The sequence below is a fragment of the Balaenoptera ricei genome, chromosome 2, assembly GCF_028023285.1.
Source record: "Balaenoptera ricei isolate mBalRic1 chromosome 2, mBalRic1.hap2, whole genome shotgun sequence".
Taxonomy (NCBI): Eukaryota; Metazoa; Chordata; class Mammalia; order Artiodactyla; family Balaenopteridae; genus Balaenoptera; species Balaenoptera ricei.
Window position 1 is genome coordinate 177,812,670 of NC_082640.1, and position 25,412 is coordinate 177,838,081.

Sequence of the window (25,412 nt, forward strand, 5' to 3'; positions counted from 1 at the left end):
CATTTCCTTGAGTGGGTTGGAAAGCCACTGGAGAGATTTGAGCAGAAAAGTGACATGATCTGACTTTTTAAAAAGAATCTCTCTGGCTGCTGTAGAGAATAGGTAATAGAGGGGCAGTGATAGAATCAGGGACTAGTTAGCAGGTTATTGGAGTAATTCAGGCGGGAGATGATGGTGGCTTGGATCAGAGTGGTAGCCGTGGAGGTGATAGGTGGTCAGATTTTGGATCAGGATTGACTGGTCATTTGATTATGGTAAGTGAGGGACTGAGAGGAGTTAAGGATGACCCCAAAGTTTCTGGGTTGAAAGCTGGAAGGGCAGAGTTGTCATTGATTGTTTAGAAGAAGGTGGGAGGAAGAGCCAGTTTTGGGGAGAGGTCTGTTAAGGTGATGAGATTCCTACCAGATATCCAAGGGTAGTGGAGAGGAGACAGTTGGATGTACAATGGTCATTATGTAAATGCTCAGTTTGCACAAGTTGGTAAGTCATAAAAGTGCTATTTAAATGATTTCAATCAAATCTCTAAGAAGATAAAGCCATAATTTACATTTTATATATTAGGAAATAATGCAGAAAGACTAATTTTCCTAAGATCACAGATATGAAACTTTGTTTTATGGTTGCAAGTTCCACCTTGTTCTACCAACTTTACTCTATTAGTTATAAAATAGGCATACAAGGGAAATTCCAGTAGTTGCCACAATTGATTAAACAAAGTAAGACTTTTAGCTGCCTTTGCATTATGCACACCCACACAGTCTTCTAGAGAAGTACAGATGATATCTTTGGTGAGGTTTATATGAAAGATAGGGTTTTTTTTGACTCTTTGATGTGTTAAACTATTCTGATGTAGGCTTTGACTTTAAAAGGTGAGTGGAGATGGCTATGAATATAATTAATTTTTAAAAGCATTCTTATATTTTAAAAAATTCCTTTTTAAAAATACAGTTTACTTTGTAGTAATTTGTGTTCTTGTCACTTGTTTAAAGGGGAAAATACATTTGCACAATCTTAAGTGTATTCCTTTTTTATAGTGGAATGCATAATAGTTATTTTTTGAAGCAGAAATACAAGTAATAAAAACACATGCGATTGAGCTTTGACATTATTGTTATAGGTGGGAATGGCAAACTGTACAATACAAAGAGCAAAACAGAAATTGAGATCTATTAAAAATGACTATTCTATTATCTAAATGTTTATGTACTTTTTAAAATTTTTATGCAATAAAGCAATGGAGTGTTATTTCACAAATTCCTAAGACATTTAAACTTTATGTGGTCTAGGGACTTCCCTGGCGGTTCAGTTGTTAAGACTCTGCGCTTCCACGCAGGCGGCGCCGGTTCTATTCCTGGTCGGGTAACTAAGATCCCACATGCCACGTGGCGTGGCCAAAAAAAATTATATATATTGAATATATATATATATATGCTGTTACAGAAAACCCCGAACGAACTTTTTGGCCAACCCAATAGATATAAATGTTATGTGGTCTAATAAGTTAAACAATCAGGAGCAGATTAATATAGTTTTCTCAAAGTAATAAAAGGAAGTACATATCCTTAAAGGTCATATATAGTTATTTTGTACAATATGACTATGTTTGGTTTCTACGACCTTGGATTTTTAAAAATTTGTAATTTCTGATCTCTCATCTATATAATAGCACACTCTTTCTGATTATACAGGAGGTCCTGCACGTTGCAGGAGTGGAAATGCAGTTAACGGCTGCGGTATCATTTTTGACCATTCTACAGGAAGAATCAGTGTCGATTCATACATATGCCCACTCCTTCCTCCAAGTCATTCTACTGCATCTGGAGCACAGGGACGCAGGTCAGGGGCCTGACGTGCTTCATCGTATATGTACTTACTGTTTCTTCTATGTGGCTGTGATGGTATTTGAATTATGTTAGGCTGATGACCATAACTGAATGAGACTGTGCTGCCTAAGAGTTGATCAGTGGTGTGACTAAAAATAGCAGTGATTATTTTTGTACAAAAACCGCAAAATTCAGTGCCCTTGAAGCCTGAAGACCCATTAGTTCATCTTATGATATATACGTTTTTCTTAGATTTGTTTCTTTTACAACATCTGTGTTTATAGTATTGTAGTACAAGAAAAATGCACACTTTGGGTTAAAGATAGCCCCTCAGTATTAATTTTAAAGATATAAATGTTTTCTAGATATTGGCTAAGACAGAAAAATAGAGAAACTTCTTATAATAGTAATAAAAATAATTATTGCCATTTACTATTAAATACTCTTGTAAATATTAGTGGCTAAGTTGAAACTGAATTTGTAAGTGAGATAGTTAAGTTGGCATGTTTTATCTTTGTCAATCAGGTGTCAGCAACGCATGGCTGGAAACTCTTCTGTCTGTGATAGAAGTATTGCCCAAAGAAACCCTAAGGCATGAGGTAATACATTTTTTTTTTTTTTTTTGTAAATTCTAGTATTTAAGTCACTCTAAGGTTTTTGTTGTTTTCATTTTTGATAGAAACGGTATTTCAAAAAAGAATAAAGTTATTTCCTACTCTGAAAGCAGCACATATTCATCACAGAAAATTTGGGTAGTACAAAATATAGAAGGAAGAAAAATCATGGTTCTGTACTTAGCTACTTCTAACATTCTGACGTATTTTCATTTCAGATTTTTTCCCCTGTATATGGTGCTATTTGCCGTGTTAGTGATCATATTGAATTTATATATGGTTGTTTTTCACTTAGCTTTATTTTCTTTATTATTTTCTCATATTACTCATTTGGTAGTAGCTACAAATATTTTACTTACATATTAAACATTTAAGCCTGTTTTCAGTGTTTTATTATCAAAATAAGGCAATAATGAACATCTCTGTAGAGCTTTTCCTGTTTTTCAGATTATTTCCTTAACTGTAACTTCCAAAAAAGTGGAATTACTAGGTTAGAGGGCATTAATATTCTTAAGGCTCTTGAGTAGTAATATGAGAAAATGCCTGTTTTCCTGGGCTTTCATCAGCAATAGCATTCCAGTTAAATTTGATGGGCCAAAAATGGAATTACATTTTAATTGGACATTTTTGGATTATTATGCTGTTGAATATTTTCTCATATATTATTATATTTCACCTCTGTTCTCTTGGAATTGTCTGATCATATCCTTTGATCACTGTTTTTATGTGCTATTTATCTGTCAGGGTTGCCAATCCTTTGTTATATTTGTTGCAAATAATGTTACCAATTTGTTGTTTGCTTTTTAATGTTCAATATTGTTCAACAGACCCTTCTCTAAAGTTTTAGCAAATTAAGATGAGAGAACAGGAAAATTAGGAAATTTATTCTTTAAAGAAATGATTTTTCATTCTTTGAACGTTATTTCTATATGAATTTCCTTTCAAGTATGTCCTGTTTGAAAAGAGTTATCAGTCAATAAAATGTCCTCTGTGGATTTCATTAAGTGTCGTTGCCCTTCTTTGCCCTCGTACAGATTATGGCCCTAGCTCAGTGCCAAAACACTTGCTTGAAAATGGGAAGATCTACCCAGTTATAAGGATGTTTGTATACTTGATGCCAAACATCTAGATGATTACACATATTTAAATATTGAACGTAATGTTGACATATTTATACTTTTTGATTAGTGGTGTATGAGAATGCAGTTTTTACTCTAGAATGTCACATATTATTTAACATGTGATTTTTAAGATTTTTAAATATGCCTTTTATTTCAGATCTTTGACTTTCAAATTATATTTATCATTATACATTCAGTAATTCTGGCTACTCTGTTGAGAGGAAAAAAGTTGACCCTTTGATTAGAGTTATAGTTAGAACCTGGGGGGATCGTAGTACCACCTAGTATTCTGATCTCCATTTTAAGTAGATGAGAAACCTTGGGATGAGAAATAGCAAGATTACTTAGACAAATTAAATAGCTGGGACCAGAATCAGGGTCTGATCTTCATAATTCTTTGCAGTCTGTCATGCTGTTGAGTTCGAGTGCCCAGGGCATACACAATACAGTATCAGAGTTGGGCTGTTGTATTCAAATGACAGAATTACCTTAATAGAATCTTTTTGAAGTTATAATGTTTTGCTTGCTTCAGAACAAATGTAAAAATTAATCTACATGGAACAAAAACAAATTTCAGGGTATCTAATAATTAACTTGCTTTTTTTCTTTTGAAAAATGTATATTTCACAACTATATGCGCAAACAGATCATTAAAGAATTCAACATAAGCTTTAATTCAATTTTTTTGGTGCCTAATTGTTGTTTTTTTTTTAATTATTAGCACCTTTAATTATTATGTATTTATTTATTTATTTATTTGGCTGTGTTGAGTCTTCGTTTCTGTGCGAGGGCTTCCTCTAGTTGCGGCAAACGGGGGCCACTCTTCATTGCGGTGCGCGGGCCTCTCACTATCGCGGCCTCTCTTGTTGCGGAGCACAGGCTCCAGACGCGCAGGCTCAGTAGTTGTGGCTCACGGGCCTAGTTGCTCCGCGGCATGTGGGATCTTCCCAGACCAGGGCTCGAACCCGTGTCCCCTGCATTAGCAGGCAGATTCTCAACCACTGCGCCACCAGGGAAGCCCTGCCTAATTGTTTTTGATTGCATAATTTGTCATCATCTTTACCTTAATAATCCAAGAAGGCAAATAAAATGAGATCCAGGTGATGAACAAACATGCACCTCAAAATGTAATTGAGGTTCTATAAAAACATTTAGAACATTAAAATATTCTTTGAAGAAAATAGCTGACATTAGTGTCAAGAATATATAAAATTTTGTGAATTTGTTCTCTAAATCTTTTCTCTTTAGATTTTGAATCCACTTGTTTCCAAGGCACAACTTTCCCAAACAGTCCAGTCTCGTTTAGTTAGTTGTAAAATTTTAGGAAAATTGACCAACAAATTTGATGCCCTTGCGTGAGTATTTGTATATAATTTTTTGTCTACTTTATTAAATTGATTTAAAATGTATAATGACTATATTATTAATAATTATATTAGATTTGTATTATTCCATACTGTATACAGTTTAGCTGATTTAAATTTACAGAATATAGAATTCTCAGAAGTCTACTTATTCAGATGCATTTCTTCTTGATATGGCCTTTCAAAATCAATAAGGGTAACTTTTTTTTCTATTTCCCATCTTAGTCATCTCTGTCACATAGCTTGTGTAGTTTTGAGGATAAAATAAAATTATCTTACAGACTTCAAAAATTGGTAAACATTGACATAGAGATAGATTTCTGCTTTTTTCCATCAGCTTTTTTCCGTCATTGCTATGAATTCATTATCTTGAATAATTTATCTTACTTTGAGGTTTTATAGAGAATGTTTATAATTTATATGCTACACTCTGCCCAGATGATAAATACCAAGTGGAAAGAATGGAATGTTGTGTAATTATGACACAAGAGGAAGATATAAAATTGACGAATATTTTGGTTGATGGTTGCTAGAATCAGATAGTCCACTTGCTTATAGCCTTTTATCTTAGCTAAGATGTTTTAGCTGCCAATTACAAATTAACCATTATTTTAAAAAGACTCAGTCATATACATAATTTAAAAGTAGCTGTTAACATCCAAATGTAATAACATATGTAAATATACATTGTAAATGATAAAGTTCTTTATTAAGGTATGTTTGTTATTATTAAGCTAAGATTTTGAGGATAATTTTTTGAAAATATTAATTATTCTAAAATACTCACCCATTTGCATGTTTCTTTCCTCTCTCTCTAAGCATTAAAAGAGAAATTCTTCCCTTGGTAAAATCACTCTGTCAAGATGTAGAGTACGAAGTTCGATCTTGTATGTGTCGGCAATTAGAAAATATAGCTCAGGGCATTGGGTAAGTATACTTTCAATACCTTTTGTTACAGTTTTATTTCTGGATTGTCAGACATGTGTATCCTGTTCTGTATTCCATGAAAGCATGCTTTTAAAGAGCTAAACTTTATATGATCTTTAAAAATGATGATAATAAGTACCTTCTGATGTGTTTATATTAAAAGAGATAAAAGTGAAGATGTTTAGTATGGTGGGTTAATGTTAATTTCTTTCCTTTTTTTCCTTAGTTACTTACTTATCATTCCAAACCCCTAGATCCAGGAAGGGAAAAATGTCCGTGCTCTGAATATAATATACCATGCTCAGACTATAGCTGTACCATATCTTTTAGCTGGCAGCTGTATTACTGGGTCATTTCAGATGAAATTACTCAGTGGAAGTCTTTGTCTCCTGTGCGGCTCTGTGCTTCCAGTGTCTGCTTTGTTGGTCTCCTTGTCTTCGGGGTGTGTGAAGCTCAGGAAGGAGAGGGATAGGGCAGTCTCTTCTCTTCACCTGTAAAAACTAATCTCATGTCAAGGCGTAAGTATGATATTAAAGGGAATTTTATCTAAAAACCATCTTTGGAAACAGTTTTTTTTTCCCAAGTATCCTATATTGGTACAAAAAACTTTGGGACCTCTCATTTTGAACTAGAAATTGCAGTGATTTCTCCTGGTTCTTTGTTTCACAAGCAAGGACAATCAGGTTGTTGCCATTAAAATTGCTAAGTTTAAAAAAATCTGGGCCAATATTGAAGGCTTTAGAAATACTTTAGAGTGTCATAGAGATTCAGGGTAGAGTAGTGTCCTCTGTCCTGCGTCCACCCTTGCTGAGTAGAATTTAAGTATTGTGTGGAAGCTTAACACTTCAACAGAATAATCAGTTCCCTAACCTTGATCTCAGAACCAGCTTCTTTCCTTCTGTTAGGTCTTCTAAGGCTAGGCTGACTCTGGATCATTGTGGACCATAATTAATTCAGTCTTGCCCAGATCTGTGCCCCTTAACCAAGATCAGAACCTATTAGGAGAATATGCTGTTGTCTTTTTGTATTCTGGTTTTTTTTGGTCACTGAAATTTTGACACAATGGATGGGTCTTCTGAAAATTAATATATGATTATTGCTTAAGGATTAATTTATAAAAGTAAAACTAGAAAGAATCTACCTAGCTTGTTAAGTTAGAATGCACTTGTTAAGTTAGAATGCTTGGTTATATAATATTTATTTAATTTTGAGTTCTTACATATTATTAAAGACATAATTATAGGACTTTTGTGTTATGCTGGCTGAAAATTACTAAGACCTGATTCATATTCTTTATTCTCCCTTTGATAAATACATAAAACTAAAGAGAGGTACACAGGCTTTTTTCTTTCAGCATTGAAAATTAGGAATATTGTTAAGATCTGATAGTTACCAAGAGAAATTTTCTTATAGTCAAGGCTAGATGAGGCCCTGAGATAGGTGAAAGGAATTAGGAAGAGAAAACTTCAGAGATTGGCAGTGGTTTGATACTACTGCACTGGGAGTTATGTTCCTAAGGCATTTGGGATTGAGATGTGCTGGGAAGAGGCCCAAGAACAGAACAGAATTGGGTTTGTAATTTTGTGTTTGCTGTGGCTAGCAAGGGAAGATTTACTGACTATTTTAGCTTAACCAGAAGTGAGCACTATTATTTATTAGTAAGATGATCAGGAAGCAAAATGAAGAGATTCTTCTCAAGCTAGCATATCCATATGAAATAAAAGCTGCAAAACACTAGAAAGCCACTATGGATTGTTCACCAGTTTAGGATCAAAGAGGACAATTCTTAGACTATCAGATTAATAGCGAATAGTATTATGAAGAGGTCATACACAATCATTACAAGAAAACAAGTGTGCTGAATAGACTTCTCCTTGTACAGGGATGACCAAAGAGAAAAGAAAAACAGACTTGGGATCTACAAAATGATCCTTCAGTGTTAGAGGGGAAGAACATACAGCACTAAGATCGGAAAGAAAGAACATACTTTTGAAAAAGTTGTTCAGACTTCTAATTATGGTGATATACTAAACAAGATAACCTGAAAATCCTCCCATTACAATATGTGACAAAATTCAGCATCCATTCATGATTAAAAACTCTCAGGAAGCTAGGGATGAAGGAAACTTCCTTAATCTGATAAAGAGCATGTATGAAAGAAAAACCTATAGCTAACATCATACTTAATGGTAGATGTTGAATGCTGTCCCCCTATGGTAACAGCTGGCAAGGATAGTTTTCATCACTTTTATTCAATCTGTACCGGAGGTTCTAGCCATTGAAATAAGGCAAGAAGACAAAAACCTAAAAGGTCTAAAGATCTGAAAGGAAGAAGTAAATTGTTTTCTATTCGTAGATAACATCGCTGTTTACATAGAAAATCTTCAGTAATTTACAAAACAGCTATTAGAACTAGTAAATGGATTTAAGAATGTTTCAGGATACAAGGTTAACATACAGAAATCAATTGTATTTTTGTATACTAGCAAAAGATAGTTAGAGAATGAAAATTTAAATTTAAAAATTTGAATGAAATTTTAAAATTCCACTTATTTAACTTAACAAAAAAGGTACAAGACCTACACCAAAAACTCTATACTCTACACTGAAAAACCATAAAACAATGTTGAGAGAAATTTTTAAAAGCAAATAGATATATACCATATTCATGAATTGGAAGACTCAATATTGTTAAAATGTCAATTCTCCCCAAGTTGATCTAGCAATTCAATGCAGTCTCGACCAAAACTGTGCTGTTTTGTAGAAGGTGATTCTAAAATTTATATGAAAATGCAAGTGACCTAGAAGAGCCAAAGCAGTCTAAAAAAAAAAAAAATTACAAAGACTGTGCATTACCTGTTTTCAAGACTTATAATAAAACTACAGTAATCAAAAGAATGTAATGTTGGTAAAAGGATAGACATACGTATCAGTGGAAGAGAAGAGAAAATCCAGAAACAGATTATGGTGGATTGATTTTTCAATAGAGTGTCAAAGCAATTTAATGAGAAAAGGAAAGTCTTTTCAAAACATGATACTGGGATAACTGGATATTCATAAGAGAAAAAAATTGAACATTGATTCTCACCTCTCACCATACACAACGACTAACTTGAAATCTATAATAAACCTAAATATGAATGCTAAAACTATAAACTTGGGACTTCCCTGGTGGCGCAGTGGTTAAGAATCTGCCTGCCAATGCAGGGGACATGGGTTCGAGCCCTGGTCTGGGAAGATGCCACATGCTGCGGAGCAACTAAGCCCGTGCGCCACAACTACTGAGCCTGCGTGCCAAAACTACTGCAGCCCGCACGCCTAGAGCCCGTGCTCCACAACAAAGAGAAGCCACCACAATGAGAATCCTGCACACTGCAACGAAGAGTAGGCCCCGCTCGCTGCAACTAGAGAAAGCCCGAGCGCAGCAACGAAGACCCAACAGAGCCAAAAATAAATAAATTAATTAATAAATTAAAAAAAAAACTATAAACTTCTTAAAGAAAATATAGGAGAAAATCTCTGCGGCTTTGGGGTAGGCAAGGGTTGTTTAAATAAAAGTCATGAACTATGAAAGAAAAATGTGATAATTAAACTTTATAAAAAAAAAATCTGTTTACTCTTTAAAACAAGTCAAGTCCAGAATGGAAAACTACTGATACTCACAATACATATATCAAGCTTATATCCAGAATATATAAAGAACTCTTATGACTCGATGATACAGAACTCTTACAAACAATCCATTTAAGAAATGATTAGTATGTTTGAAAAGATATGTCATAAAGGAAGATATAACACATGACCAAAAAGTACATGAAAATATATTCAACATGATTAGTCATAAATGGGATGCAAATTAAAACCACAGTGAGATACTACTACACACTAACTAGAATGTGTAGTGTAAAAAGCCTGTCAGAATCAAATATTGATGAGGATTTGGAGCAGCTGGAACTCTAATACACTGCTGGTGGAAGTGTTAAATGGTGGAACCCACTTTGGAAAACTGATTGGCATTTACTTAACAGTTAAATGTATATCTTCCATATGACCCAACTATTCTACTATAAAGTATTTACCCAAGAGAAGTGAAAATATATGTCAACAACAAGAATTGTTTTATATACACAAGTTTATAGCAGCTTTATTTGTTTTACGTAAAACTGGAACAATTCAAATGTCTATCCACAGGTGAATGGAAAAATAAAATGTGGCATGTCCGTACAATGGAATACTATTCAGCAATAAAAAGGAATGAAGGGGCTTCCCTGGTGGTGCAGTGGTTGAGAATCTGCCTGCCAATGCAGGGGACACGGGTTCGAGCCCTGGTCTGGGAAGATCCCACATGCCGCGGAGCAACTAGGCCCGTGAGCCACAGCTACTGAGCCTGCGCGTCTGGAGCCTGTGCTCCGCAACAAGAGAGGCCGCGATAGTGAGAGGCCTACGCACCGCAATGAAGAGTGGCCCCCGCTCGCCGCAACTAGAGAAAGCCCTCGCACAGAAACGAAGACCCAACACAGCCAAAAATAAAAATAAATAAATTAAAAAAAAGAAAAAGGAATGAAGTACTGATACATGTGATATTATATCATGGATGAATCTCAAAATCAGTATGTTAAGGGAAATAAGTCAGACACAAAAGGATATATACCGTATGTCAAATACAAACTAATATATAGTGACAAAAAGCAGACCCATGATTGCCTTTGTCAGACGCAGATTGTAAAATTCAGATATAATGGGATTGATGGTTGGTTCTTGTCCTCTGCCCTTATTTTTGTCTTTTGTCAGATTGGAAGTCTGTTGATGAAGGGGGAGCATGTAGGGGAGGGCCAAGCCAGAATGCTAGAGGCAACTTGTGAGAAGAGAGCTGGAGATGAGTAGGTCCCCAGTGTTTCTTCAGACCCAGTCTCCTTAGAACAGGTCAGTGGAGAAGGCACAAAGGAGAGTGTTCCTCCAATTGATTTTGCTGTCCTGGCTGACCATAGAACTCAGAATCATCATCAGTATTTAAGCTGAAGCAGACAGCTACCATCAGATGACTCCAAATCATAGCCAGCACTGGGGTAGATTTGTTATCACACAGCCAGACCCCAGAATTCCTGGATGGCTCTCTGGGCAAGCTTGCTTATTTCGTTCATCTTGTTATTCCTGACCCTGTATTTTACCCACTTTTGACATCATGAAAGGGTTAGGTTGTAGTTACTAGCATCTAGACTGATAAAACTGGGCTTGTACAGAGATTAGGATCTTTAGATCCTTAGAGCCTTAGACTTCTATTCCATATACGTCTGGCTGGGGCAGAATTTACATGTGAGGGAAGAGAAAGATATTCTTATAATTATATTAGTTTAGGCGATATGCAATCTGCACCCACTTCCTGAAAAAAATTACCTATAATCCAGTTTGCTAAGAGGAACTAATGAAAAAGGGAAAACATTTGTATCATACATGTAAGTCCCCCATAATGCCTTATTTCCCCTCAACTTTTATAATATGGCAAATGGGCAAAGAAAATGAACATATACTTCAAAAAGAAGAAGTACAAGTGGCTAATAAACATCTATTCAATCTTATTGTTCAACCATGTTAGTTGTCAGAACAATACATTCACTTAACGAGTATATTGAGCAACTACCATAAGTTGCATAAGTTAATATGCAATTGCTATCGATGTTTCTTGAATTCATACTATCATGCTTTCCCAGCCAGACTGCAAGATTCCAGACAGCAGGAGCCATATCTTTATGATTTTGCCTATTTTCTGTAACACTTAGCTCAGTGACTTGTTCTTAGTAAGTTCTTGATAAAAATGTATTGGTTTGATTTATTTTCTTCTATTGCTTATTGTGCAGGACAGAACTTACAAAAAGTGTGGTGCTCCCTGAATTAATAGAACTTTCTAGGGATGAAGGCAGCAGTGTGCGGCTTGCAGCTTTTGAAACTTTGGTTAATCTGCTCGACATATTTGATACAGGTAAATCTTCATGTGGACACATCTTTGCTTCTGAAAGCATTGTTTTTCCATGTTTTGTATCACTAGTAAGGAGCAAAGGTAGCTGCAGGATGGAGTTTCTCAAGTTAACTTTTCATGATAAATGTTAGACTTCCCTTCTCTCTCTGTTGTGGTCCTTTCTCTTTTGGTGCCTTCTCTGCTGCCACTTTTCCCCTCCTGGCACCTGGTGTTGTTGAATATTTCCTACCCTTCTCTTTCCTTTCATCAACATTTAACTGACTAGTATGTAGGGCTAAGAATTTGGGTTGGTGATTAGTTTTTAACTTGCTCAACTAATTGACCCTAAGACAGATCTTGACTAAAGCAGTATCTAATTAGCTTCCTATACTTAATATTTTAATGCTGGAAATCTCATGGCCACAGGAGAAATCTGGGATGGGATATTTGGGTGGGAATGGGTAAGGAGGTGTTTCTTAGTGTTGTGCAAATCAAATCACAAAGACAATTAAATTAGTTGCTCTACTGAATGTGTGACTAGATTCTTAGCCAATGTTAGACATTAGTTTATCAGTGCAAATTAACTATTTTGATAGGGTGAAATTTGGAAGGGCAAATGTCAAGTACTCAGGTGCAAAACACTGTTGTGTAATTGTAGGATTCCTTTGTTTTTGTTTTTGTTTTTTTAGAAATTCACGTTCTTTATTTATTTATTTATTTATGACTGTGTTGAGTCTTCGTTTCTGTGTGAGGGCTTTCTCTAGTTGCGGCAAGTGGGGACCACTCTTCATCGCGGTGCGCGGGCCTCTCACCATCGCGGCCTCTCTTGTTGCGGAGCACAGGCTCCAGACGCGCAGGCTCAGTAATTGTGGCTCACGGGCCCAGTTGCTCCGTGGCATGTGGGATCTTCCCAGACCAGGGCTCGAACCCGTGTCCCCTGCATTGGCAGGCAGATTCTCAACCACTGCGCCACCAGGGAAGCCCTTTGTTTTTGTTTTTAAATTTATTTTATTTATTTTACTTTTGGCTGCATTTGGTCTTCATTGCTGTGCGTGGGCTTTCTCTAGTTGCGGAGAGCAGGGGGGCTACACTTTGTTGCGGTGCGCGGGCTTCTCATTGTGGTGGCTTCTCATTGCGGTGGCTTCTCTTGTTGTGGAGCACGGGCTCAGTAGTTGTGGCTCACGGGCTCTAGAGCACAGGCTCAGTAGCTGTGGCGCATGGGCTTAGTTGCTCCGTGGCATGTGGGATCTTCCCGGGCCAGGTCTCAAACCCGTGTCCCCTGCATTGGCAGGCGGATTCTTAACCACTGCGCCACCAGGGAAGCCCCTGTAAGATTACTTTGGATTAACAATATTTTAACTGAACTAGGAGACCCTCTTAAAGATTATTGCAGTGTGGACAATTGTGATGTGTGGATGTTACAGAATAATAATTTAGGCCATTGGATGAACCAGAGGAGTAGAAACAGCAGTATCTGATAAGTGAACAAATGAATCTCTTTGTCCTAATAATGGGGCACCCTTAGGCATCCAAACTAGAAACCTGGGCATCATCTCTGATCTGGGGCTTTTCCTGCCCCACACTCGGTTATCACAGATCTGTCCTAACCTGTGTTCATGGCTTTATTTCCTCCCGTTCTTTCCCACTCCTCTGGGATCTGGTGCTCCAGCCCCATTTGCCGTTATCTTGGCATACCAAATTCTTTCAACCTCGAGCCTTTTCATGTTCACTTTTTTCACCCTTCCCTCTATTTTTCTCCTAGCCAGCTGCTTCTTTTCAGTGCCCAGTTCAAAACAGTGTCTTCTCTGACATCTTCTAAATCCCTTTATACCAGGGGTTGGCAAACTATGGCCTACAGGCCAAATCCTGCTGCCACCAGTTTTTGTAAATAGAGCTTATTGGAACACAGCCACTCCCATTTGTTTATGTATTGTCTGTAGCTGTTTTGTGCCAAAGTGACAGAGTTGAATACTTGGGACAGATAAACTACAAAGCCTAGAATATTTGCAAAAATAGTTTGCAGACTCTTGCCTTATACTAACTATTAAAATAGTGATCACATTGTCTTATGATACTTTTTGAGTTTGACTTCTTTGCTGGTCTGAGTTTCTCAAGTTCAGAGAACTTTTTATTCATCTTTCTACTTCTGTTAATGCTTGTTGTCTGAGAAATTCAATAAATGTCGAATGAATGTTATTTAGTAAAAACAGTAGTTATGGTACTGAAATGTGATGATAATAATAACAGTGATAATAATAATACCAGTAAACCTGTTACAGGATTTTACTTAATATTGTCAGACCCTTAATAAAGTAGTGATTTATTTCTGAAAGTTTAAGAGAACTGTGGGAAATTCAGGGAGCATTTGGAATCAAAACGTAAATATTGTTAATATCAGAAACTTATGACCTAAGCTGGCATACTCAAAGAATGAATTCACTTTTTAAAAAAGAGTTGTATAGGAAGTAAAAGCAAAGAAATTCATTATACAGAATGTAATATAAGCTAACTTAATTTCAATCAAAACTGAAATGACAAAATGCAGCATGGTGTGAGATGTATGCAGAAGAGAGTTCCTGCTGCTCATCTATTTATACTAGTAGTATTAGCATTCTTGTAGTTATTCAGACTCAAAGCCTCAATCATCTTAGCTTTTTAATTTGTAATCACTCTATAGTTTATTCCCTATGGCCTGCAGTGTCAAGTCCAAACCCCTTAGCCTGGCATAAAAGTTTTTGATGTTTCCCACTTATCTCTCACCTATTCTTTATGTCATCCCTCCATCATCATTGTTTTCAGATATTTTCTGTTACTCTGAGACTAACATAGTAATTTTTCTTTCTGGAATTTGTGTATATGCATTAATTTCCACATGTGCAGTGTGGGCAACTGGATCTAAACTACGTTTTATTCTTGTTTTTCAGATGACAGAAGTCAAACTATACTTCCCTTAGTGAAATCGTTTTGTGAAAAATCTTTCAAAGCAGATGAATCAATTCTTATTTCCTTATCTTTCCATTTAGGAAAACTATGCCATGGACTATATGGTATGATATGTCCTAAGAATGTCAAGATTATAGATAATTTTTCCTTTTTCTTTTACCTTAGCCACTAAACTTTAGCTCTTCAGTTGTAAAGCCTACCCTTTAAATGTGTAAAATCTTAAGCGATCTTAGAATTTTGATAGCATAATTTAGAACACAGTTAGAAATGACGTATTCACTAGTAGAACCTATATGAAAGAACAATGGCAGGGGCTTCCCTGGTGGCGTAGTGGTTAAGAATCTGCCTACTAATGCAGGGGACACGGGTTTGAGCCCTGGTCCGGGAAGATCCCACATGCCACGGAGCAACTAAGCCCATGCGCCACAACTACTGAATCTGTGCTCTAGAGCCCGTGAGCCACAACTACTGAGCCCGTGTGCCACAACTACTGAAGCCTGCACACCTAGAGTCCCTGCTCCACAACAAGAGAAGACATTGCAATGAGAAGCCTGTGCACCACAGTGAAGAGTAGCCCCTGCTCACCGCAGTTAGAGAAAGCCCGCGCACAGCAATGAAGACCCAGTGCAGCCAAAAATAAATAAATAAAATAGATAAACTTATTAAAAAAAAAATGGCAGAGTGAAGTAGGCATAGCCTTTTAAATTTCTGAATATTTTATCTTTATGTATTAGTTGGTATATGATAATAGAAGCTCAGGTATATTAACTATTGTGCATAGTAAGTATACTCTTATTAACTTTTTGTGGAATAATTAATATATCACATGAGCAGTTCAGCTTAGAATGCAGAATAATACCTGTAACTCTTGGCATGCTGAACATATTTCTCAGTTCTTAGCTTACTAAAATAATGTAAGCATTAATTCAATTATAACAATCTAGCATAGAAAAACATATTTTTGTGCAGATTGTGGACTTTTAATAGACTGTTGAAAAAAAGTATTGCAATATATGTTGAGCTACTAGCTTCCTAAGACGGTGTATGAATGTGGAACCAGTCCATTCCATTGATCAAAATTATTTTGAGTTTACTTCGCCGTCTTTCAGATTCCTTTTTTTTTTTTTTGGCTGTGCCTTACCGCTTCTGGGATCTTAGTTTCCCGACCAGGGATTGAACCTGGGTCCACGGCAGTGAAAGTGCCAAGTCTTAACCACTGGACCGCCAGGGAATTCTCTCAGATTCCATTTTTAAGCTCCTTCTCTGCAGACATATGTGCATGTCTTTTCTGTAGGCAACTTTAGAATATTTACCATAAGTAAATAGCAATAATGGCTGCCATATTATTATTGTAGTGACTCACTAGTGGTATATACAATGGTACATGCTGCAGAAATTAATGCAGGTGTAATTCCTGCATTGCATAGTTTTATACTATCGAAATTAAAATGAAAATATTGTTAAAATTAACATAAGGTGAAGAACCATTAGATTTCTTCACAATAGTTATTCTTTTCTCATTGTTGCTTTTATTTATGATTTCCAACCATTTATTTAAATATTTGGTTCCAATTATGTTTTTAGTGCACTTTGCTTTTCCCTTTTTAGTTATTGTTTTCAGTTAAAATGTTGAGCAAAGGTTTTGCATTTGTTTTAGGAATATTTACTCCAGATCAACACTTGAGATTTTTGGAGTTTTATAAGAAACTTTGTACATTGGGTTTGCAACAGGAAAATGGACACAATGAAAACCAGATTCCACCCCAAATCTTAGAGCAGGAGAAGAAATATATTTCAGTACGGAAGAACTGTGCTTATAACTTTCCGGTAATAAATTATACGTTTGTATTGGCTAAACGTTTTAATTTTAACTTAAAAACATGTGAATGGATTGCATTGAAAAATATTGCCATATTTGACACTTGCTACTTAGCATTATGACTGGTGTATATTGGTTAATTTATATTTATCTCTGTGTAAGTATATATATTAGAATTATATGCATACATTTGGATCTTCCAAATATGGTTTCTAACTAAATTATGATTCAGAGGACATGATTCAGTTTAAGTGACATGATTATAATAAGAGGTGTTGATTCATGTTTTTCTCTCCTTCCCACTCATCTTCTCCCTCCCACCTCCACCAGGCCATGATTGTTTTTGTTGATCCTAAAAATTTCCACATGGATCTCTATTCTACATTCTTCTGCCTTTGTCATGACCCTGAAGTACCAGTCAGATACACTATTGCTATTTGCTTTTATGAAGTAAGTCTGAAAAAGTGATACCACTTTACATTTGTTGTTAATTCTACCTACATGTACTAGATGATTTTTTGATATTTTGTACACATCTGTTTACAGATTTATTAAAAGATACAGGCTCCATATTGCTCTCATATTCTAGTCCTAAATATTGAAAAATTCCCGTAATTCTGTTTAGAATGTTACACAGAATTCATTTACATAAATACATTATATTCGTTTAGCAGGTATTAATCCATTCGTTCAGTATATCTCTAGTAAATCCTTACTTTAAGCCAGACATTGTGGTATGGATGTGGCTGTTACAGATCTGGAAGTAAAATCAGTTTTTATATGCTTTATAATGTTTTTGTTTTGTTTTTTTAATTAATTAATTTATTGGCTGAGTTGGGTCTTTGTTGCTGCGTGCGGGCTTTCTCTAGTTGCAGCGAGGGGGGCTACTGTTCGTTGGGGTGCGTGGGCTTCTCACTGCAGTGGCTTCTCTTGTTGTAGAGCACGGGCTCAGTAGTTGTGGTGCACGGGCTTAGTCGCTCCGTGGCATGTGGGATCTTCCCGGACCAGGGCTCGAACCCGTGTCCCCTGCATTGGCAGGCGGATTCTTAACCACTGTGCCACCAGGGAAGCCCTATAATGTTTATATTTAGCTTTACACCTAAACTTAAGAACTTAAGTACAAATGGAAAATTGAGAAATAGATTATTTAAATATATGGTTTTTACTGCAAATGGATCATGTTTCGTGAGCACAGCTTTTAGATTCAGCTGTTACAACAACTCTCCATAGTGTAAGAGCAAAAGTGAATTTAAACTTTATGATGAATAGAATTAACTTCTTAACCCTTGAGGTTGAAATTTAGGGCATGTTTCTTGAGTGACTGCAGTAAGTACATGTTGCTATAATTGCAGTTTACATGTATAACCTATAACTTGCCAACTTTAGGACTGTCACATAAAAATATCTGTGTGGGTTAATAAAATATTTCCTTCCTTTATGAGAGGCATAATAAATATTCTTATTCTCAGCGAGGATAGTTCATCCCCTTCCTTGCACTGTGTTCAGAGCACTGTCATGTTAGCTGAAAGTGTGCAGGATGTCCACAGCAGCGTTAGAAATGTTACTTAAGGCTCTTGACTATCGAATGATAGTCTCTGCTTCTTTTGAATAACATTTTTTTTCTAGTGTGCATGAAATAAATGTTCATTGTGCAAAGTCCAGAAAATATTCCCTTTAAATGGTATAATTAATTAAAATAATTCAGTGTTGAACAATTAAGTCATCTTTGTAAATATGCATATAGGAATATGCTTTTGGAGGAGGAGAGAGGGCAGAGGGCACTGGCTGGCTGAGTGAACTACTTGTCTCTAATATGTATTAAGTGGGCATTTAGGCATGGTTCCCATGCACGCTTGTATTTGTCTAGATTGGTGGTCTCCAGAGATGGTTGCATGAGATTTAGAGTCTGAGAAAGCAATATTTATACAATACGAGAGTTTCTATTTATGTTTATTTTTATCTCATACCTTTAATATTTCATTGTATTTATGTCCACTATAAGTGGACATAATGTGTTAGCACCATAGAAATAAACATATTGAAATATGTACACACAAATATTTCACCAGTAGAAGTGAGTTTGGAAATCATTGATTTAACTATTTGCTGGGTGGCTAATTTCTGTATTCTTACAATCATACCATGTAGGTAGGTTAAGATGATACTTGACTCCATAAATGAATGGTTAGTCTAGGTTTGTCCTTTTAAATAACGAAAATCCACTGGTGGATTTAAATTTCCTTAACAGTGTTATTGTTGGATTCTGATCATTACTTTAGTATGTTCTGAGTTCATTCTTGTTTTTCAGAAAAATAGTATTTTGAAAATACTTTCAAAACGTCAAAAACCACCCTGTAGAGCAAAGACTTTTAAAACACCTTATTTGTCTAGGAGCCCCTTTTTCAAGTAAAACCTTACTCAGAAACCCAGTATGTGGAAAAAAACCCCAAAACCTTAAAGTTGAAGTAGAAACTGGTGAATCTACCATTGCAGATTTTTACTGTTGCTTGTCTGGAGGGAAAAAAAAAAATGGTTCACAAAGGAGTTGGTTTAGTCTCGATTCTCCCAACTCCCAACTCCTCTCTTGCTGATTGAAGTCTTTGATGGGAAAAGTCTTCGAAGTTTTGCTTGCTTAGGAGTTTTCTCTATCCCTATGTGGCTACTGGCCTTCAGTAGAATTTGCCCTCTCTGGGAGCTCTGCACCGAGATGAATGCTCCCGTGGCTGGGCTCCCTTGAAAGACCCTGTTGGCTGCTCTAAGGCTTTAAAATATGAACCACAGGCATCCATGAGCTTATTAGTGCCTGTGAGAGGGAAGTCATGACTGATAAATCCATTCTCATACACTCCCGACCCTCAATATGTTCACACACTCCACCGTGTTAGGAAGCAGACTGAAAAGCTTGCGTATGCAAGTAATTTTTCTAGAAATCTAATTTTATAGTTGTGTTGTAACCAAGTCTCATTTTAGAAGAAAATCTAACAGGGATTATTTTTTTAAAATTGTTTTTATAACCTTTGTATGTCTAGTAGTCTCAAGTCTGAGAGACTTCATTGCTCCATTCTAGGTGTCTAAACTTCTGAATTCTGGAGTGTATTTCATACATAAAGAACTAATAACATTATTACAAGATGAATCATTGGAGGTAATATCTTCTTACTCTTTGCTTTTTACTTCTGTTATATTAAGTTTGAATATATCAATGCCTTTTTTCATTTTCCTGCTTCTTGGGAATTGCATGAATTCTAATAGCTGACTAGCCCTAGAAGCTTCAAGTCGATATGCCACTGTATTATAGACTAGAAATTGGGAATATCTTTTAAAAATAGTAGGTTTTAAAATATATATGTATATTTGTTTGTTACGGAAAATTTTGGAAAGGCCAAAAAGTAGACAGACAAAAGAATAGTTTTAGTTCTGATCACTGTTTCTATTGTCTTATATTTTTTCATTTTCTATTTTTTCTATATAAAGTTTTTAAAACTTTACACAATTGTGATCATATGTTATATCACATTTTATATCTTTTTATTTCTCTTAGCATTGTTTGGGGAGTATACTTGTGGAGGCTTTGGAATACTTTATTTTGATGCTTTATCTACTATATCCTATTCGCCCAAATGACTGCTAGCTTACCAAAGCTCAGCTCCTCAACATTAGACATCACTGACGGTGTCATCTGACTTAAACTGCTTTTTAGAAGTTGGGAGGCAGTTTTGAGTATGTTGTCAGGCTGTCTCAGATCTAGACGATTTGAATATTATCAAGAGGTAGACATACTAATCTCTTTTCAAAGGTAGTTTGATCAAGGTAGCTGATTTTGTTTCTAAGACTTTGCAGCAAGAAGATGACAGAGCAAGAAAATAGAAACCCCCAAAATGCTGTTTGGTAACTCATACTATTTCTGTGTAGAAATTGGCATGTTAGTTAATCTAAGATTAGAAAAACATTGCCATCACAAGAAGAGTAATCAATATCTCTGTTAAAAGGTACTAGATGCTCTCATAGATCATCTTCCAGAAATCCTGGAACTTATGTCTACTGGTGGAGAAAGCAGTGTTCAAGAAAATAAGGTAAATCCCATGTATCAAAAAAGTTTCTGGACATTATATGGCCTACCTTACTCTGCAGAGTTGTTGTGAGGAATCAACAGAAGAATGTATGAAAAACATTTAAAATAGTGCTTGCCACATAGTAGGTGCTCAGTAAATGTCTGCTAGAGTTTGAACAGCTTGAATTTCCTCTACCATTCCCTTTTTTTTTTTTTAAACATCTTTATTGGAGTATAATTGCTTTACAATGGTGTGTTAGTTTCTGCTATTTAACAAAGTGAATCAGCTATACATATACATATATCCCCATATCCCCTCCCTCTTGCGTCTCCCTCCCACCCTCCCTATCCCACCCCTCTAGGTGGTCACAAAGCATGGAGCTGATCTCCCCGTGAGATGCAGCTGCTTCCCACTAGCTATCTATTTTACATTTGTCCTCTACCATTCTTACATTACCACACAATCCTTATTTATTGTCCTTGGAGTTTACGTTCATATTTTCAGTTCTTATTAGCATTAATTATTACTGCAAAGAATAGCAACTGTTGAGGACAGAAGGGTGGGAGTTTAGAAGGTCAAAGTTTGCTGACAGTGAAATAGAATACATTTTACTTTAGAAGGGTTGTGAATCCCAGTCTCTTTAAAAATTTTGTTTCCGGTAATCATAAATTTTATTTATAGATTTTTTAAAAAAGTATTTGATTTTACTAAATACTTACCTCCCTGTGACAACTAAGGTGCCTCCTAATTTCAGAAAAGATTAAGAGTTCCCCCTCCCCAGTGTATTGTAAGACTGAATAATTTGGCTGAGTGCTGAAGCTGATTTCTTTAATTATCTTTGATTCTCTTGATGTGTTTTCTTCTTTAGTTATCATCTCTCCCTGACTTGATTCCAGCTCTCACAGCTGCTGAGCAGCGAGCTGCAGCCTCTTTAAAGTGGAGAACTCACGAGAAGCTGCTCCAGAAATACGCCTGTCTGCCGCACGTCATATCAAGTGATCAGATTTATTATCGTTTCTTGCAAAGAATGTTCACAATCATGATGACAAATGTGAGCCCAATACCTGTTATCTGATTTTCTCTTGAACTTGCTCCTGTTTTGGAATGAACCAAATTCTCCACATTCTTGAAATAGAACTACAAACTCAGTTCATGCCCTTCTGCCTGGAGGGGTGTTACCTTTGCTTCCCCACCGGTTCTCCTTTTCATCAGCTTCTGCCTAGCTGGAGAGAGGGATGCACAGGGAGAGTGTAAACACATACACTGCAAGCTTGATACCGTTCTTCTCAAGGGAGAGCTTGGCAGGAGTCAGTGATCTCAACTGCAAAGTGCCTTTTGCTCTCATGTACACCTTTCATGTCTCATGGCCTCAGCTGTGCCCTGTTGCCTTAAGGGTATCCCTTAAGCCCCTTAATACTAGTTTGGTTTCTTTTTCTTTTATAGTACCTGAGCAGTGACTTGTTACAAATAAAATGTATACAAAAAACACGGATGCCCTACTATGGATAACCTCAAAATTAGAGTCAAAGTAGGGGGGGAAAAAAAAGACTTGTACTCAAATTTCCCCATAGAGTAAGTTGTCTACCTTTTTCCTTAAAATTTCCAGAGAGGATTGTTTAACCCTCAGTTCACTGTACATTGAATATGACATCATACTACCATTTTTTGAAGTATAAAAAAGTTCTACATAATGTATATGTTTTAGAAACTATTTAAAAAGTACTTTGAATTCTTATTGTTCTCAAAAAAAGTGAGATAATGAAATCTAGTAGCTATCTCAAAAACCCAAAATCAGGTTTAGCTTCAAAGAGGGAAAAAATGACATTATTGGTGTCATTTACAACTTAACTAAAAAAAAAAGAAAAAAGGCATATATCTTATGACCTAACATCGCTACATGAAGTTTGTTTCATGTATCAAAGCAAAGTGTAGGGGTTGAAGGTTATTTTATAGATGTAATAATCTTAAAAAGTGATATTGACAAAAATAACTTCCTTCTCAGAGGATAATACATGAATGCACCACATAGAAAATTTCACATGAAATCAAGCAGAATTTATTAATTACTGTATTCAGCAGTTAGTTATTTGAGTCTCTGCTGTGTGTCAGGCACTGTTCTAAGAGCTGGGGATATAGGAGTGAATAAGACAGACAGAATCCTGCTCTAAAGGGCCTTGCATTCTTACATGGTGGTCATGTGGGAAGAGATAAATAGTAAAATAAAATAAATATATTAACAGGTGGTCTTGATCTTAATTGTCTCAACCTGATTACTTAGTAAGTGTCTTTGTGTTTAGAAAGCTAAGAATACATAATTATTCCATATTTGTACTTTCCCTTATCAGGAAAGAGAAATTATTTACAACATAGTGTGAACAAAATACTTTCAAGCCTAAGGGATCTGCTTTATGTTTTCTTTTGCAAGGAGGTAATTCCACACTTAAAAGGATATACGTGATTCACTATAGCACATTTTCCATGATCTAAAAAGACACTTATATTCTGTTTCAATATTCTCTGGAAAAAAGATTATATATTTAGTTCCGTATCTAATGGTTGTAATATTCATTCATTTAACAAAATTTATTGAGCACTTACTGTGTGCTGAGTACTATTCTGGATGCTAGGAACACAGTAGTGAATGAAAAGACAAAGGACCTGTTCTCATAGAACTTTAAATTCAATTAGAGACAGAAAACCAACACATATAATACATACATCATACACCAGGGATGAAAAGTACAAGGAGGAACTAAAAACCAGGGTAGAGGGGAAGAAAGTGATGGAGGGTCTTAGGATGGTATTGTGAATATAGTGATCAGGAAAAAGCCCTCTCTGATCAAATATGCTTTGTGCAGAGACTTGGACCAAGTAAGGGAGTGACCATGTGGAGGTCTGAAGGACAGGTGGTCCCCGCAAAGGGAAGAGTGGATGCAAAGGTGTGATACGGGGTGTGCTTGGTTGTGTGAGGAGCAGCAAGGAAGCCCGTGTGGCGGTCGTTAGCGAGAGGTGAGGCTGGAGAGGTCGCTGGGCCCACAACACGCAGGTGCTTGAAGGCCATGATGTAGAGCGTAGATTGTATTCTGTGATACAGGGGAAGGCTTTGGAAGGTTTTGAGTAGAGGAATGACAGAAACTAACTTTTTTTCCTGCTTTTGTTATGAAAAAAATTTTAAATGCAGAAAGGCAGAGAAAATACTATAATGAACCCTCACACACCCATCACCTAGATTTAACAGTTGTTAACATTCTGACATATTGGCCTTTTCTATTTCATTGTGCTGAAAAATTTAAATTATAGATATCATTATATTTTTATCTCTAAACATTTCAGTATTCATCTCTGAAAAAGGACATTGCCCTATATAATCATGATACAATTATTACATTTGACAAAATGAACAATTATCTTTAATATCATTTAAAGTTCATATTAAAATTTACCAGTTATGCCCCAAATATGTGTGACAGTTGTTTTATTCCATGTAGGATCCAACTAAGACCTACACATTGCCTTAGGTGGTTACATCTCTTAGTTCCCTTTTAATCCAGAACAGATTCCCTCTTGGCCCTTCCCCACTTTTTCATGACATTGAATTGAGGAAGAGACTTAGTCAGTTGTTCTGTAGAATGTCTTCATGGATTAACTTGTTTATCTCTTCTCCATATTTCTTCTAAACTGGAGGTTTGATAAGGGCTTGCCAAGTCTTAGGTTAAACGTTTTTGGCAAGAATACTTCATAAATGCTGCTGTGTATTTTATGTTGCATTGTGTCTGGACGGCTGTCCCTCCGTAAGTGAGCTAGGAGTGGTTGTGCAGATGGGGACGGCTCTGTTAGTCTACTGCAAAATTGTGTTTTCTCTCTTGTGATCTGCGTCACAATCTGAAGCTGACACTTCAACACTCGCAATACCCAGTTTCCCACCAAGCTTTTACCCGTTAGTTTTAGCATCCATTGATGATCCTTGCCTGATCAGTTATTTCATTAGAACTTGCAGAAAAATGATTTTTTAAATTCTGTCTTTTCGTCTACATTGTTGATGGCATTCTTCTCAGGAGAAATGCCTTTTTTTTTTACATCTACTTGGGTAATATATTTACCCTAAAATATATTTCCTAATGTAAAGAGAGGGTGAATTCTTATTTCTTTCCCTCTAATTATCAATTTTCAGAGTTAGGAAAACTCTGAAGTGGTGCAGTAGCCACTTCCAATGATGATGAATGAATTTTGTTTTTGGTTTTGTCTCTTTCTTTTAGACTCATCACTTTATATTAAATAATCTTTTAATCAATTGCAGTCATTATTCGCATGCTTAAGTGGTCACAACTTCTTTAAACCGGCTTTTACTTGTTTTGATATAATTACCTTTATCTTTGATTTCTGGCCCAAGAGACATTACCTTATACTGTGAGGTATAAAATATACGTATTTTAAACTATTTTTATTTCAAATGACTAGTGTTTATGCATTTGAAATTCTATTAGTATACACAAAACGAAAGAAAAGAGTAACATCCTTTTATTTAGTTCATTTATCTAAAATTCATTTTCTGTAATTCCACTGATATTTCTGTTTATGTACATTTCTTAAATTTTCTGTTCTAACTCATAGTGAATATTCTTTTTTTATATTGGATTAAAAGCACCACATGAAATGGTACTCAATAGAATGGAAATAACTTGTATAAAGTATGAGAGGAGGTAGCAGGCAGTACTCTCTGAGCAATGTATAGTTTTTCCTACTTGAATTTCAAGGATCTTAGTATAATAGTCTGAATCGTCAAGAATTGAATGTTA

General features: G+C 35.9%; 1 protein-coding gene across 3 annotated transcripts in view; it reads left to right on the forward strand.

Annotated features, from left to right (window-relative positions):
* Positions 1-25,412, forward strand: part of PPP4R4 (protein phosphatase 4 regulatory subunit 4) — a 115,223-nt gene that overhangs the window by 59,467 nt on the left and 30,344 nt on the right. For all 3 annotated transcript variants that reach the window (XM_059914920.1, XM_059914921.1, XM_059914922.1), the window contains 11 exons: positions 1,689-1,836; positions 2,349-2,422; positions 4,807-4,913; positions 5,742-5,849; positions 11,705-11,826; positions 14,727-14,849; positions 16,403-16,572; positions 16,895-17,014; positions 19,632-19,709; positions 20,554-20,637; positions 21,485-21,667. In XM_059914920.1, coding sequence (XP_059770903.1) covers positions 1,689-1,836; positions 2,349-2,422; positions 4,807-4,913; positions 5,742-5,849; positions 11,705-11,826; positions 14,727-14,849; positions 16,403-16,572; positions 16,895-17,014; positions 19,632-19,709; positions 20,554-20,637; positions 21,485-21,667 — 1,317 coding nt within the window. The remainder of the gene's footprint in view (positions 1-1,688; positions 1,837-2,348; positions 2,423-4,806; positions 4,914-5,741; positions 5,850-11,704; positions 11,827-14,726; positions 14,850-16,402; positions 16,573-16,894; positions 17,015-19,631; positions 19,710-20,553; positions 20,638-21,484; positions 21,668-25,412) is intronic.